Genomic DNA, 18,110 nt, shown 5'->3' on the forward strand with positions numbered 1-18,110 from the left:
AAGTGATTAATTTTCTGCTGTCTTCACTTGCCAAAAAAAGTGCAAAATAAATTCTCTATGCTTTCTAAACATTACCATATTATTTCAAATTAGTAGAGTTCAAACTAGGATTTATGAGTGAAAAATAAGTTTGTTTCATAATACGGTTTCATAATTTCTCCAAAGAGAAACTGTTTCCTAAAGCCTAACATTTTTATTAATAAAGCCTTTAAATCATATACAGTCAGCTTCTGTTAAACCACCTACAACATTTTCACATACGTCTGTGAGCTGTGTTACCAATAATTACATTCATTTATTCTAGGACCCCAGTTAGCATTCAAAAGTTAGTAATTTTCTCTGTTTTTTATTTTTGGAAAAGACAGCTGCCTAGCTGAGTCACATCTGTTCTGTTTAACTGTATCTTTTCAATGTCCACAGGGGGACGTCAGTATGAACAACAAACAAAAAAAGGTAAAAAGATTGTAAGTTAAAATACTTCAAATTTATATGCTGCTTCATACAACTTAAAAACCTTTCATATGCATAATCTAATTTGTTGATTTCATACAATATACCCAGATTACCTAATCAAAGGTTCTTTTTGGCACTCTTCAAAACCCTACTTTCACAATCCTATGCAAAACCTTATATTTTAAAGCAGCAGCAATAAAAATGGGGAGGCCGGCTAACAATTCCTGTAAGTTTAAACTGAAGATATCTGTATTGCGAACAGCTCTGGAATTGGGACCAGAGAGAAATAGAAGTGAGATCTAGCCAACAGCCAGGCATCAAAGACAATCATGGGCCACTTGACTGTTGCATTTTTTCTTTTTCCATTTTTCTCTTTTTCCCTAACTTCCCTCTTACTCGTTTCTTTTTTCCTTATGTACAAAGCCTTTATACACAAATGTTCAACTTGTACACTTACATATTCAGTGTCCCCTGAATTGCTGTACATGTTTCATACTTTTATTCAATACATTTCATTTAAATGTGTCGTAACCAAGTTTTAATGTATCAAAATACTTGAACCAATTAAATCCTATTAACTGAATCGAATTACATGCTCTAAAATATAGTTGTACAGAGGTATCATTTACTTAATAAATTTCAAAATGGCATAGAAAATAAAAGGAAATTCGTACCTAAATATTCTGGTGTTCCCATGATTTCCCGAAGTTCACACGCATTCCCTATTTTTCGAGACATTCCAAAATCTACTATTTTAATGTCGCCGAGAGGGTATATGCTGCTCAGTAATATATTCTGTGGCTAAATAAAGTACAACAAAAACATGATAAGTAATATACAATAAAAGCATACTAGTCTCAGATGGGAGGTATATTAAGTGGAATCATCACTTGAGTCATGAGTCAATATAATTTGAGTATACTGAGTCATGCATCAAACATTTACTGACTTACTACTTCGGAGGAACTATTATTCAATGATGCATAAAGCCAAAACCACACCCAAAAAGGATTCTAGGTTTGAAGAAAAAAGAAGTTACATGGAAAGATTAAGATATAGAATACTCAGTAATAAAAAGACTACCTCATTCTGTCAATAAGAAATTCCAAGAAGGCTTTGCAGTACAGATGATGCTTAAGCTGAGAAAGAGTATGCTGGTTAGAAAGGTGCTCTGGGTAGCTGGGTGCAGTTAAACATGTGAGGTGCATGGTTATTACACCCATTTTACAGTAGAAACAAGTACAATTAGGTTAACAAACTTGAATATGAGTAAGAATCTTCATTCTTAGCCAATACCATCCTGTATTGTAGCTTCATGCAGAATACTTGGGGCCAGAACGCAAATAAATAAATAAATTCTAAAGAATTGGAAAAAAAAAAAAAAAAAAGAACAGAAAGGTGCTCTAGGGAGCAGCACTAAAGAAGGCATGAAGGAATGAGCATGTAAACATTTCCAGAAATGAAAAATGGTTCAGTACAATGTGATGATTCTGGATGAGCCGGGTCTGACTGTTCCCTGGCTTTAGCTTAGACAGTAAGAGGCATAGTACACCTCACCCACTGCCTCCTAGAACCACGTGACTTTGCTTTACTACTATCGCAGGCCCACGGCCTATTACAAAGTTCCCTGCTGCTGTCATAACCCGTACCTTTGCCAAGGTGCTGCTCCCAAAATCTGTGCAAAGAATTATAACAGTCACTTAATTTTGGGACAATCTCATGCTTGTTTATTATTAAAGCACAGAGCCTATTACAGGAGAAAAGGTAAAGGTAATTAGTTCTGTTGTTGTCAATCACAGGTTTATATGCCATCCCGGACTTCAAGGGCTATGCGATGCTATGTAATGTACTTGGGTTGATGTTAGCAGGAAAATGACCCAACAGGAAGCTGGTGGGAGCATGATTATCTTGGCATTTACTATGTTGCTTCTTTTCCAATATTTTATCAGTTGGGGAAATAGCAGGGATACTAGATGGTAAATACTGTCCCCCTGGCTCCATAGTGGGGCCCAAAACAGAACTACAGGGTTTTATCTTTTGAAGAAGCGGTAAGAGGATTTGGAAATTAAGAGAGAGGCCTGGGCTGCAGGTGGAGATTTTTGAATTATTATTATTATTAAAGTGGTAGTAGAAGCCAAAGGATCATGCAAGGAGACCACATAAAAATAGAAGAATCTAATGCTTAAGAAATGAGAGACAGACTGATTCAGATCTTAAGGTCCTTGTGTGGCTATGGAGGAAGGATAAGGAAAAAGGATAACAACATGAGAGATGGAGAAGGAGAAAAGGATAACATGAGAGATGGAGATCAGAGACTAGAGGTTCAGGGTTTGGGTAAACAGCCTGAATGATCTGGAAGGAGCCAAAAGACTGAAAATCTCAAGACAAAAATGAATGAAAATAATAGCAGCAAATGAATAAGGATTAGCAGGATTTATTTTCAGGGATGGAGATTACATAATTGAGCATTTCAGAGATAGACGGCATTTTAAAATAAGAAGGTCCAGGATGTGGTTGCAAGAGTGGGATGGAATGGAATAATAATTCCATCTAATGTAGGATTAGAACACAGGAATGATGCATTTTAAGAGCCCAGTAAATTGAGCTGCTCACACATGCAGTCTTCTCCTTTCTGCCAATATAAAATTAAGGCCATGTAGCACACAGGTAAGCAAAGAGCACACCAGTGCAGTCTCGACAACCAGGAACCAACCATTGTTTCCTGTTAATACCAGTTTGCAATTGGGCATACTAAGAGCAGAAGAACAACACAGATGTTGCATTACTTTAAATCACATGTTACATTACCTTTAAATCGAGGTGTACAATGTTATTCTGATGTAGATAATAAACTCCTTCAAGTATTTGTTTAACGAGTCTGATAACATCATTTTCAGAAACCATTTCAGCCAACTCAGGTAAACACAGGTTGAAAATTTCTCCACCTGCAGCACTGAAATAAAATTCAAAGAACAGAGACTTGAAAATTCATTCACCTGAACACTTTTAAATATTTTGTACCTGTTAAGTAAAAGACATACAACTATATAAATGTTAATACACTACACTTAAAGACAGGGCAGAGAAGTGAGAGATCTTTAAGAAAAAAATAAGTGACGATGGCTGGGCGCAGTGGCTCATGCCTGTAATCCCAGCACTTTGGGAGACTGAGACAGGCGGATCACTGAAGGTTGGAAGTTCGAGACCAGCATGGCCAACATGGTGAAATATCTCTACTAAAAGCACAAAAATTAGCCAGGCGTGGTGGCAGTTGCCTGTAATCTTAGCTACTTGGGAAGCTGAGGCAGGAAAATCACTTGAACCTGGGAGGCAAAGGTTGCAGTGAGCCAAGATGGCACCACTGCACTCCAGCCTGAGCTACAGAGCAATACTCTGTCTCAAAACAGAAAAGAAAAGAAAAGAAGCGATGTGACTTCTTTTTCAAATTCTGGGTACTAATACTTAAATATTAATAAATAAAACTGAATTGCTTTATGACCCAATAATGTTGCAGCCTGCCTTCACTGCAATAAAGATAAAAAAAAAAGTAGCTCTTTATGCTCTTCTCATATATATACATCTATATGTATTCATACATATGTATGTTTTCATATACATGAATTCTTAGATACATATCATCTATTTTGAGCCTCATGACAAACATGTGAGGTACATGGTTATTACACTCATTTTACATTAGAAACAAGTATAATTAGGTTAACAAATGTGAATATGAGTAAGAATCTTCATTCTTAGCCAATACCATCCTGTATTGTAGCTTCATGCAGAATACTTGGGGCCAGAATGCAAATAAATAAATAAATAAATAAATTCTAAAGAACTGAAATTTAAAGAATACTGAAAAAGGCACAGTGAAAAATTCCTAGGTTTGGAATGAATTATTGAAACATAAATCCTAACTCTTCTATTTACCTGCAATAAATATAACTTAGGGTCAGTTACTTATGGTCATCCATAAAGCAGAAATATCAATAAAATCAACAGGTTTTTTGGGGGGAGGATTAAATCTAAATAAGATAAAATTGGTCAGTCAGATCATGCAAAAACATTTATACAGTTATTCGTCAAATTTGTAAGGTATATTTGGGAATACGCAAGTATATTCTATTTGAAAAATAGGAACTCACTCTAGAAAATACTATTACTATATTTTTACTTCTTTGGTTCACTGCTACAACCACATCAAGAACAGTATCTAGCATGCACTGCAGTAGGTGGTCAGTAATGTTTGTTGAATGAATGAATGATGGAATGGGTGGTGATTCTTTAGAGGGGTTGAAACTGGGGATTCAGAGGTCTCAGTGACTGCCAAGAGGAAGAAATATGTCATAAGTGTTGGGAACCATAAGAAGAAAAAATAATGGTGGGCTCAAATTTGAGTCCCAAGTTGAAAGTCACAAGGACTGACATTCACACTGCAGATATAATTTGCAATTGAGCAATCTAAACACAGTAAGCCAGTTAGAAGCCACAAAGATTTGCTGCTTTACACTTTCTGACTTTGCAGAAAAAAAACTGTAGGACAGCTTATAGGGAATACACATGAAAGCTCCAATCACATATATGTCACTTTAACCCCATTACAGCCACCAAAACTCGTTGTAAATTCATTAGATATATATATATATATATATATATATTTTTTTTTTTTTTCGAGACGGAGTCTCACTCTGTTGCCAGGCTGGAGTGCAGTGGCGCCATCTCGGCTCACTGCAACCTCCGCCTCCTGGATTCAGGAGATTCTCCTGCTTCAGCCTCCCGAGTAGCTGGGACTACGGGCACATGCCACCATGCCCAGCTAATTTTTGTATTTTTAGTAGAGACGGGGGTTTCACAATGTTGGCCAGGATGGTCTCGATCTCTTGACCTCATGATCTGCCCATCTTGGCCTCCCAAAGTGTTGGGATTACAGGAGTGAGCCATCGTGCCTGGCCGAGACATTAATTTTAATATCTGCCTCAACATATCATGATAAAGATAATCTGAGTAATGAAAAGTGTAGTTTGCTGTTAAATTTACAGTAGTGAACTCCAAAATAAGGTATAGAAAGACAATTTTGGGAATTCACATTTTTTTAATCTAAAAAAAGAAATAATCTTTGAGAATAATTAATATACAGACTGCCTAGAGGCCCTTGGTCTGCATGTCAGAGTGGGAACCCAGGCACAGACTGGCAGTGACATCATCACTCCTTCCCTTTCCGGTTATATTGTTTAGTTTCAATGATACAAATCCTCTCAAAATAGAAAGTGGTCTAAATACATTCCTGCAAAGACACTCAAAATAGTATTACAAATAATATTATATTAGGTAATAGTACTAATGCAATCATAAGCAAAGAAGAAAATGAAGAAAGAACCCTTTAGATTCTCTTAGAATATATTTTTTGTTAAGTACTTTATAAGATATAAATACTAATAATCTAGTCCTATCTTATAAAAATCAGACCAAATAACTTGAAATGATTAGAAAACAGTATCAAATATGAATTTACATATCTACACCCCCTAAATATATAAAAAATAGATGTGTATTCTTCATATGTACAGCAACATAAATTGTTTAGGTAAGAAATTTAATCTTGAATACTTTATGATTATTTACCAACCTTTTATATTACAAATTCGCTAAAGTTACTTCAATAACCAGAACACTCCTCCAATTCTAAACTTAAAAACAAAATACAAGAAAGTAAAGTGAAAGTAAGGAAAGCGATTCCTAGTGCCTAGGAATAGACAGGATAGTACGGAGCATACAGGAGTGCCTACTGAAATCAAGACTGCCCGGGTTTCATTCTAGCTCTGTCACTAACCAGGCTAGCTGAACTGGGACAAAATGTGCCTCTGTTTATGTACTGTAATGTGAATAATATAATAGCTCCTACTTCGTGGTCTAAGAATTAAATTAGCTAATGCACATAAAGTATTGAGCACAAAAGATCCTAGAAGAATTAAAGCAGATCACTTCAATAAATACTTATCACAGTGTCTGACACATGGTAAATATTCAATAGACAGCAGTTTTTTTCTTTTCTTTTTTTTTTTAGACTGAGTCTTGCTCTGTTGCCCAGGCTGAGTGCAGTAGCACAATCTTGACTCACCACAACCTCCACCTCCTGGGTTCAAGAGATTCTCCTGTCTCAGCCTCCCAAGTGGCTAGGACTCCAGGTGCATGGTACCACACTCGGCTAATTTTTTGTATTTTTAGTACAGACGGGGTTTCACCATGTTAGCCAGGATGGTCTCGATCTACTGACCTCGTGATCCACCCACCTCGGCCTCCCAAAGTGCTGGGATTACAGGCGTGAGCCACCGCGCCCAGCCAATATCAGCTATTATTATAATGAACCAACAAACATTAATTGCAAATCTAGCCAATGTCTTGCCTTTCCGAATTTTGGGGCTTTTTGTTGAACTGATTTTGAAGGAAAGTTTTAAAGTCTTTGCTAAATGAAAATCTATTTTTAGAAACACTATATGGTACATATAAAGATGCACACACTATATTCTTAAGTGAAAAAAGAGGGTTACAATAGAATATGCCCATAGATCAAACTTTTGTCTCTAAAAGTACATATGCACAGACCAAAAAATGACAATAATTTTTAAATACAGGAACATACCATAAAGTAACCATCATTTACATGTGATTTCTCTTTTCTATATCTCCTAAATTAACACAATGAATAGGTATTACTTTTATAATCAGGGAAAGTATCCTTAGAATTTTTTGCCTGTTTGTTTTAATAATGAGATCAAATAAAATACTATGATCGTCAGCCAATCACACTGTTGCTTTTAGTTTGACAAGCTGACCAACGTCTTTCGTAGAACTGCCATTTCTCACACAACAGAGGAACATAGGTGGAGCTACAGAAAATAGGAAAATTAGGAAGAGTTAAGAGGAGGGAAAGAACAGATAACACAAGAAGCAAATTGCAGAAGTTAGCAGAAATTGGAAAAAGAAACAGAAGCAGTGAGTGGCAAACAAGACTTTTGTTAAGGAAACCACCCTGAGCAGTCACCCAGAGCAGTGCCTAAAAAAAAAAAAAAAAAAGAAAAGAAAAGAAAAAGAAAAAATATCTACAGTCAGAAAAGCTACCTATATCATTATCATTGACCTGGGAGCTACAATCAGGTGACTTCTACTCTTTCTCTCTAACAACAGTTTGCCCCTTGCAGGGATATCAACAAAAAAATTTAGAAATTCAGCATCTGTGTTCACTCGCTAATGCATGTATACATGTGTTATGTGTAAGAATATGTGATAACAGTACTCTAGCACAGGTTATACAGTCAGGAAAACCTATGTGCTATATGTTATCTAGATCTACATCTGTTTTTTATAGGGAACAGCAAGTAGAGAAACTCTTTTAGAAATATTCCTACAACATAAAGTTAATATATGAAAGATTAAAATCAGAATATTTTCCTATCAAAAATGATAGATTTCTGTGAGTTACAGAGAGCCAAGAATTTCAGGAAAACAAAGTAATATCTCAATTATCCATAAAATGCAAATCAAGTCATATAGCTTTGAAAAACCATGGTAAAGATTTTTAAAATAAGCATTTATTTCTAGTGATCAAAATGAACTTGTTTTAAAATCTGAATATTAAGAGTCTCTTTAAAATTCTATTCCTATGCTAATGGAAGAAATACAGTCCACGGGATTTTAGAGTGGAAAGACATTAGAGTATTAACTAGACATATGATGTGAATACCAATCTCCCTTTTGGGAGGATTGTTTTAAAAATCAAATGAGAATACAGATAATATGCCTATCACAGTGCCTGCCAGAGTGTAAATGTTCAACATACGTTATGTGTAAAATTGTTAAGATCATATTAAAATGTTATTTCTCTGGTGATTAAGATCATTCCAGAAGGTAAGGCTTTTTTTGTTATGTTTTGTTTGTTTTGTTATAGTCTCCATCCTTTTCTGCTGGGTATTTAGTATTTACTTAGAGATGTTTAGTAGACAAAATTTCTTGACAAAAAGAAAATAGCATTCTCACATAATCTCAGAGTTGTCTCTGACTGAACTGTAAGTTCCCCTTTTGATCTTCCCTATTTCTAGGACAATGTTTTTGTTCTGTGCTCTCCAAAAGGTAAGTACTTTTTTTTTTTTTTTTTGAGACGTGTCTCGCTCTGTTGCCCAGGCTGGGGTGCAATGGTGCAATCTCAGCTCACTGCAGTCTCTGCCTCCCAGGTTCACACCATTCTCCTGCCTCAGCCTCCAGAGTAGCTGGGACTACAGGCACCCACCACCATGCCTGGCTAATTTTTTGTATTTTTAGTAGAGATGGGGTTTCACCGTGTTATAGCCAGGAGGGACTCGATCTCCTGACCTCGAGATCCACCCACCTCGGCCTCCCAAAGTGCTGGAATTACAGGTGTGAGCCACCGTGCCCGACCAAAGTTAAGTATTTTTTATAACCAACTTTAATTTGCTCAAAATGCAGCATTAAAAACGTAATATGTCCAATTAGATAATACCTTCCTTCCAGAAGTTTTTTAAAAAGCTTTTTAAAATGTATAGCTATATTTTATTTAATTCTACAAATATGCTTTAAAGACACTTGGTATGGTAAAGTCTTTGTCTCATGGATGGTGGTGATGGAATGACTCAATTATCCTCAAATTTTTCTCCATATGTATAAATAAATCTAATACTACCTTCCAGAAAAGTAAGATTTATATTACTTTCTGAAAAAATGAAAGGCTAAAACAATCATGTAGACTTCATAACTGGCAATGAAATACTTTCCTATGAACTATGTATTAAAATAAAAAATGAAAGATTTTAATAATCATTAAAAGTGACAAGCAGGTTGCAAGAATGAGATTAATTCACAAAAGTAAACTGATTCAAAAAATAGGTTAGGCAGAGGCAAAACAAAACACAAAAGCAAAAAGAGGCTATAGTTGTTCCAAAAGAAAGTTCTAGATTGATTCATATAATTAGCAAATGTAACAAATCAAAAAAGCTTTTTTTTTTTTTTGAGACAAAGTCTCGCTCTGTTGCCCAGGCTGGAGTGCAGTGGTGCAATCTCGGCTCACTGCAACCTCTGCCTCCCAGGTTCAAGCAATTCTCCTGCCTCAGCTTCCCAAGTAGCTGGGACTACAGGCGTGCGCCAACATGCCCGGCTAATTTTTTGTAGTTTTTAGTAGAGATGGGGTTTCACCATGTTAGCCAGAATGGTCTGGATCTGCTGACCTTGTGATCCCCCTGCCTCGGCCTCCCAAAGTGCTGGGATTACAGGTGTGAGCCACCGTGCCTGGCCAAAAATGTACCTTTTAAAAGTGACTGTGTGCTGCTCATATGGAAGGAAATTTGACAACATCTAATACAACTACATATGCATTTACTCTTTGACCAGCAATCATTCTTCTAGGAATTTACTCTAAAGCTACATCTCCATAATAATTCCCATTCACAGAAGGTCGACTGACTAAAGCAAGATCCAACCATACAACAGAGTACTATGCAGCCATTTAAGAAATCAGCTATAATAATAGTTAAAAAGTTAAAAATAACTAAAAATAGTTAATCTTTTTAACTATTATTAGTTGCCTATGAACTAATACATTAGTTGCCTATGAACTAATGTAGAATGATTTCTGGAATATATTCTTAAGTAAACAAAAATACAAGGTGTAAAGGAGTATATCTAATATACTACCTTTTCTGTAAGTAAGAATAGTCAATATATACAAGTTTGCTTAAATTTGCAAGAAGAAACACATAAAGAATGAGCCAGAATGAATACATGTGGTTACCTATAAAGGTTACCTATAAAGGTTCAGCTGGAAGAGAGCAGAAGGTTCTTCCATCACTTCTCACATTCTATATGGCATCTCCCCTCTCTCACAGTGAAAACCCAGGTTCTCAGCAATACTTGCTCATTCACTTTATCCAACAATACGTACAAAACAGTTTTAGTGTAACAATACTTATACTACTACCAACAGCAAACTACTTAGTACAACTGGTGGACTTGAATTGGAGCTATGAGACTAAATTCATGATTTTGAAAAAATATGACTTCCTAACACTATCCTTAGAAAAGGCCTAAAAATTATGATACTCCGTTAAAAGTGAGCATGTCCAACACCCGTATTTGGTTTCTAAATGCTATTCCCTGCTTAAAAGAACCAGAACTTCTCAGACAGATGGCTAATTACAGGTCTGGGGCAGGGAAGATAACAAGATGACCCTGGAAATCTTGGTGTGCATAAAGCAAGGGAGTCCTCAAACACTAATGAGATTATATCAAAAGGACATAGGAAGTAGCTTGAAAGGGAACCACTGATAAGCTTGGGACAATTTGAGCATGAAAAAAAGACAGTGGCAGAAACTGATTAGAACTCATTAATTAAAACATAATGGGTTATTTTCCATTAACGTCATGTGTTAGATTAATTTTTAAAAAACATGAAATCCACTGAAATATTAAAAAGTGGGAAAGGGAAATCACTAGATGAAAAGTTGTTAAAGAAGATAATATTGGCCAAGTGTGGTGGCTCATGCCTGTAATCCCAGCACTTTGGGAGGCCGAGGTGGGCAGATCACGAGGTCAGGAAATGGGGACCATATTGGCCAACATGGTGAAACCCTGTCTCTACTAACATACAAAAAATTAGCTGGGCGTGGTGGCACATGCCTGTAATCCCAGCTACTTGGGAGGCTGAGGCAGGGAAATTGCTTGAACCCGGGAGGCGAAGGTTGCAGTGGGCTGAGATTGCACCACTGCACTCCAGCCTGGCAACAGAGCAAGACTCCATAAAAAAAAAAAAAAAAAAGGTAATATTCACATGGTCTATAAATATCACAACACAGATTAATTAAAAGGGGAAAATGTTCCTTTACAATAAGGAGAGCTAGAAGACTACATCTTAAGCATGTTCAAAATTAGCAAAATCAGTAATAAAACAATCTGACTTTATTGCCACCTGATGTGATACAATACACATCATCACCCACACCAAATACTTCAGCATAAAAAGGAATATCTTAATACCTACAACTTTCAAATGGTTCAGTAAATGTGGCAAAATGCCAACAACTGGTGAATAAAAGTGAAGATTATAAGGATGTTAATTGTACTATTTTTTTCAACTTTTCTATATATTTGAAATTTTGTAAAATAAGAGTTGGGGAAGAAAAAGTGTTTAGGATGATTTGAGGACAGAATTGACTGGGTGATAGTTATTAAAGATTCAGGCCAGGCGCAGTGGCTCATGCCTGTAATCCCAGGACTTTGGGAGGCCGAGGTGGGTGGATCAAGAGGTCAGGAGATCGAGACCATCCTGGCTAACATGGTGAAACCCTGTCTCTACTAAAAATACCAAAAAAATTAGCCGGGCGTGGTGGTGGGTGCCTGTAGTCCCAGCTACTTGGGAGGCTGAGGCAGGAGAACGGTGTGAACCCGGGAGGCGGAGCTTGTAGTGAGCCAAGATCACGCCACTGCACTCCAGCCTGGGTGACAGAGCAAGACTCTGTCTCAAAAAAAACCAAAAACAAAAACAAAAAAAAGATTCCACCATTTTATTTTCACCATATAAAAATTATGCCACACTACTAAAACAACTAAACCTGATTAAATGTTTACCTTCAACTGAGACTACTAAATGTGACAATGCCAGCCCAAAAGCAGAAGGCATAGTAACGAAGCCGAAGTCCTAGAAATAAATTTTGGTGGGTCTTAGTCACTCTGGTAAGAAATTTAACACATTGATCTACTTAAACATTTTCTGAGTGCTTGCTGCATTTCAGCCAGAGGTATAGAGATCAGTAAGTTCTCCCAGTTGACTGGGTAAGGTACCTGGGTCAATTTTCCGGAGTATGAACAAGGTCCATCCATAAAATGTCTCAAATCTTTCCGATGTATTTTGTCGCTGCTGTTTGGATGAACCCCCAAAAGAGGATTTTATGAAAGTAATCAATGTTCTTATGTATATTCATCCTCTAAACCTAGTATTCTACTACTGTTTTTGACAAATGTTAGCTACTTTTGACACACTTCAAACATGCAGATGTTATGCAAGTAGGTAACTTTTCAAAGGTCAGCTGAAGAATCTTTGACAAAAGTAATTATAAAATGTATAAAAAATGAAATCATATTGCTAGTATCTTGGCCTTTTCTGTAATTCTAATTTATTTTGAAAGTGCTATATAACATGCCTTAATATGGTTCTGGGAAATGTACACAGTATTCATTCTTAAATGAACTACTTGTCAGTTGAACATTTTGCAAAATCTTCATTTTCATTCACAAGTTGATTCCAGCCAATCTATTTTGTGGAACAAAAACATTAATTTTAAAATAACTAAATACAAAAATAAGGTTAATATACCTTTAAATTTAAAAAGGCAATGATGCAAGTTAGTTACTAAAAAGAATTACTATAGTTAGCAATACGTTTTTTTACTAAAATAAACATTTACCTCTTCGTAGTTTACCATAAAATAGATTCACCTTATTAAAAACTATTGGCACCTAAGGCATACTAAACATAAATCTAGCTGATCTCTTCCAATTGTCGCAGATGTTCAAACGCATTTTACATACTCAGAATAAACGTGTCAGACAACCATGCAGCAAAGGCACTCTGTGAGAGTCACGTGTCAATATACTCGGTAACAAACCAGTTACCTTAACAATCCTCTACCCCTATCACCTGGTGAACTGTACAATACTGGGGTGTTCTCACTTTTTCACAGACTTGTGGCAAGAGATATATTTATTTCTTATTGCTACAACTAACATAGTGCTTTACACATTACACATACTAAATGCATTTCTTTAACAAACAATGTACTAAGCATAGTTTTATGCCGTTTAACTTTCCATTCTCCTTATTTTCTTGAAGGTATTTTTCAAATAGATGAAGAAAATATACAAATTACTTCAATTCTATTTGCCCATCAGATTGTGTTCCAGAAAAATTTAATCAATCAGCCATTAACAAAATAATGTATATTCCCTTCTCCACAGTCCTCAAATGTTGTGTGTTTCATTTGTTTATTCTGTGCTGTTAGTTTTTGTGTATGTGATTGAGGTTGTACATTTAGTCTTATGAAAATATCTGAATATAAATTAGGTCCCTTTTACATTTTATTAACAGGAATCTTTACAAGTTCTTGTCACACTTTTATCATTCCTATTCTTGATATTTTAATCATCTTATCATACCAATTAAAATAGGTACCATTTAGTATATACTTACTATTCCAATATCAAAATGATTTCATTTGTATTTTCATAGACCTCATGAAGATTAATAACTCGGGGACAAGACTTTGCCAATTCAAGCACAGCAATCTCGTGTAAAATCTCTGCTCGACAATCCTGTCCTCTTCTTCTCTTTTTTAGAAATTTTGCAGCATATTCTTGGCCAGTAGATTTTGATATACATTGTCTAACCACAGCAAATTTTCCTCTGGGGGAAGATGAGAACAATCAATTTTAATTTTTCTGCAGAGAACAAAGTTAGTATATTACAGATTCTGTTATACCTCCAACTTAAAGTCAATTCTTTGAAATATCTGTGCAATTAGGAACTTATCTTTGTTCTCTAAATTGAATCAAGTATCGTATGTACTTTTATAAAATGTATAGTGCTATCACTTACAAAGGCAAATGGCAAACAATAACAACAGGATAAGACAGAATTATATTTATTCTTCACTATTAAAATGATACATTATCTTGGGAGGACAAGGCAGGCAGATCACTTGAGGTCAGGAGTTCAAGACCAGCCTGGCCAACATGGCAAAACCCTGTCTCTACTAAAAATACAAAAATTAGCCAGCCGTTGTGGCGCATGCCTGTAATCCCAGCTATGCAGGAGGTTGAGGCAGGAGAATCTATTGAACCCAGAAGGCAGAAGTTGCAGTGAGCCAAGATCACGCCACTGTACTCTAGCCTGGGTGACAGAGTGAGACTGTCTCAAAAAAAAAAAAAAAAAAAAAAAGATACATTATCATTGCAGGGAAATAATCTCATTTGCATACCAACTCAATGCCATGCTCTGCTCTTGGTATAAATTATTGTGTTTAAGTATCACAACAATCCTATATAATAAACGCTCTCCTGTTCTTCACACCTCAGAGAAGATATGTAATTTAGTCAAGGTAAAGATTTAAACTCAGGTCTATTTCCAAAAACTGTACCCTTCATAGGGTATCACATTAACTCTGTAATTAGAATAGCTTACCTTCAATTATAAGAAATTAAAGTGAATGCAAAAAATGGGTATTTGACTTATTTAATTTTATTAGTAATTTTTCCTTTTAACACAATCAATGTTTACCACCGTCGAAACTTTCTATCACAATTGTCAATTGTTTTAGCAATATATCTCTTAGTAATGCTCAGTAGTCTTTGAAGCCTGTAACAGGTAACTAAGGTATATGTGTCCCTCAGAAAATATTCAAAGATACTTCATGATAAACTAAGAAAATAGTGGTTATCGGCCGGGCGCGGTGGCTCACGCCTGTAATCCCAGCACTTTGGAAGGCCGAGGCGGGCGGATCACAAGGTCAGGAGATCGAGACCACGGTGAAACCCCGTCTCTACTAAAAATACAAAAAATTAGCCGGGCGCGGTTGTGGGCGCCTGTAGTCCCAGCTACTCGGGAGGCTGAGGCAGGAGAATGGCGTGAACCCGGGAGGCGGAGCTTGCAGTGAGCCGAGATCGCGCCACTGCACTCCAGCCTGGACGACAGAGCGAGACTCCGTCTCAAAAAAAAAAAAAAAAAAAAAAAAAAAGAAAATAGTGGTTATCAACAGCTAGTACAAGCACACCCATTAAGGTCATGTTTATCATTTTAGAAAGAAGTATGCTTTTAGCTCTCTCCAATGGCAGTGCTTAGTAACCTCTGCCAAAATTTAAAGACACCGAAAATTCATTTCTATCGGCATATGTGTGTACTGTAAGTCTACAGTTGCCCAAAATTTATTTTCACAATGGCCTAAAGCTATTCTGAGTCATGGATTATTTTGGGAAACTAATAAAAGCTATTCTATTGACTGCCTACCCAGAAAAATGTACACAAGCCCTTAAATAGGAAATTTTACATATAATTCCAGAGGGTTTTCAGATCCTAAAGCCCATCCATAAACCTTGTAAGGCTGAGTATATGGGATCTGAAATTAAGAACCTCTACCTTAAATTTTGAATTACTCTCTGGTTTCTGATACTAACAAATCAGGTATAAATAAAAGATCTTCAGGAAGCAATGTTTGCTCCAGAACTCCTCTTGCCCCAATTCCCTTCAATATATTTCTAACACAGTCTATCAGACTCTTAGCATGGAAAACAAAACTTGGTGTTTAGGGGGTACTGGGTGGAAACTGTGGGACTAAATTGCTTGACTGTATTTTACTAGCTATTTGCGAAGGTCAAGATAACAAAGATTCCTACTTTTTATTACCCAAATTTCCTCAAAATTGGTGCTAACGAAAAGTACTGGAAATCAAACTATAATTTCACTCTTCTACATTTATCAAAATATATTAATATATCAACTAAATAAATCTGCATATAAAAACCTGATTCTTTGAAAGCAGTTTTAAGATTTGAGAATGTTTAACTATAAAATATTTTTTCATGGTATGCAGAAGGAATACAAATTGATGGGTTTCAATGAGCACACACACACAAAAATTAGTCCCTTTACTTTATATTCAATCCATTGGTGTTTCATATGTTTTATCCTGGATAAACTCAGTCAGAATAAGATTAAACACCTCATCAAAGGTCATAAATGGAATCGGAGCCCCAAGAATAAACTGTGAAATGTGAATTCCTAATTTTCTGTTCTAATCACTATAAAACAATTCCTCCCTTTAAAATAATTTTGTTGGGCCGGGCACGGTGGCTCACGCCTGTAATCCCAGCACTGTGGGAGGCTGAGGTGCACAGATTCCGAGGTCAGGAGATCAAGACCATCCTGACTAACACAGTGAAATCCCATCTCTACTAAAAATACAAAAAATTAGCCGGGCCTGGTGGCATGTGCCTGTAATCCCAGCTACTCAGGAACCTGAGGCAGGAGAATCACTTGAATCCAGGAGATGGAGGTTGCAGTGAGCCGAGATCGCATCACTGCACTCCAGCCTGGGGGACAGAGCAAGACTCTGTCTCAAAAAAAAAAAAAAAAAATTGTTAAAGAAATGTAACTCACTTGCTTCTATCAATTCTTACTTAGATTTCGAAGCAAAAACTTGTCTAAAACAGGAAGGAAATTTTGGGTTTTATAAAAAAATTCACTTGTAAAATTTAGGAAACAGAAACCAGTTAGCCAAGAAAACTGGGCATCTGAAAAAACAGTTTAAAGTAGCGCTTGTGACAATTCAGTTCTGCAATAATTTTATTATTTATTATATCTACAAGCCAGAATTCTCCCAGAAACAAAGAACAAAATTAAATAACACTTCTTATCTAATCGTTCCAGGTATTACCAAGAGGGTTTTTTGTTTGTTTGTTTGTTTGTTTTTGAGATAGGGTCTCAACTCTATCACCCAGGCTGGAGTGCAGTGTTAGGATCTCAGCTCACCGCAGCCTCAACCTCCCAGGCTCAGAAGATCCTCTTACTTCAGCCTCCTGTGTAGCTGGGACCACAGGCACGCACCACCACTCCTGGCTAATTTTTTACATAATTTGTACAGACAGTATCTCTCCCTAGGTTGCCCAGGCTGGTTTCAAACTCCTGGGCTCAAGCGATTCTCCTGCCTCAGCCTCCCAAAGTGTTGAAATTTTACAGGCATGAGCCACTGCACCCGGCCCAAGAGGCCTTCCTAAGCAAGTATAGCACTCATTAATCCAGGGCAAAGGTGACCACATGATGTGGATAATGATTTATTTATTTGTCAACATTCACCACTAAGTAAAAGCTCCATGAAGGCAGGGACCATGTCTGTCCTAATTATTACAGTAATTATAAAATCTACAGTTCATTAACATATAATAGGAAGTGAAATATCTGTTGAATGAATGCCAGAAATATGTATCCACTATAATACCACATACTGTGCTATTCTGTATCCTGTACTTAAAGTGTTTGTATTTCTTAAAAGTTTGAGATTCCAATAAAATTATATATATATGTGTGTGTGTGTGTATATTATATATTCATTTATATGCTATGAAGGTAGATATTTTTACCATAACTATCAGATGACTTAGGAAAAAAACCCAAATATTTGCTTTCTGTTCTAAAATGCTAATTATAGTTTAAAAGTATAAAAAATGATCTTTAAAATATGTTTCTATATCAAATGTAATTGAAACATTTAAGAAAAGTTAAAGCATTTAAAAATAATCCTTAAGTCATACCCTAAAAAGGCAAGGCTAACTAGATTTCCCAGCAGTGAAAAGGTCTAGTAGTTACCCTTCTGCATTCCCCTTCTGCATTCTAGAATACACAATAAAATGTGAAAGGAGTCGGGAGGGTAAGCCACAAAGGAAGCTGACGTTTATTTCTGAATCTGCCTCACCCTTCTAACCACAAGAAGTCCTATGAAACCTTTGCCTCAGTTGGGGGAGGGGTAGAAAAAACTTACCCAACATGTTAAAAAACAGGAACAATGCAAGTTTTTTGAGAATAGTAAAAAATGAACTGTTAACTT

General features: G+C 36.2%; 1 protein-coding gene across 1 annotated transcript in view; it reads right to left on the reverse strand.

Annotated features, from left to right (window-relative positions):
* Positions 1-18,110, reverse strand: part of STK17B (serine/threonine kinase 17b) — a 38,299-nt gene that overhangs the window by 8,712 nt on the left and 11,477 nt on the right. Inside the window, exons 3-5 of the mRNA XM_015131912.3 lie at positions 13,706-13,918; positions 3,262-3,406; positions 1,128-1,254 (exon numbers count right to left, since the gene is read on the reverse strand). Coding sequence (XP_014987398.1) covers positions 1,128-1,254; positions 3,262-3,406; positions 13,706-13,918 — 485 coding nt within the window. The remainder of the gene's footprint in view (positions 1-1,127; positions 1,255-3,261; positions 3,407-13,705; positions 13,919-18,110) is intronic.

The sequence above is a fragment of the Macaca mulatta genome, chromosome 12 (genome assembly GCF_049350105.2).
Source record: "Macaca mulatta isolate MMU2019108-1 chromosome 12, T2T-MMU8v2.0, whole genome shotgun sequence".
Classification (NCBI taxonomy): domain Eukaryota; kingdom Metazoa; phylum Chordata; class Mammalia; order Primates; family Cercopithecidae; genus Macaca; species Macaca mulatta.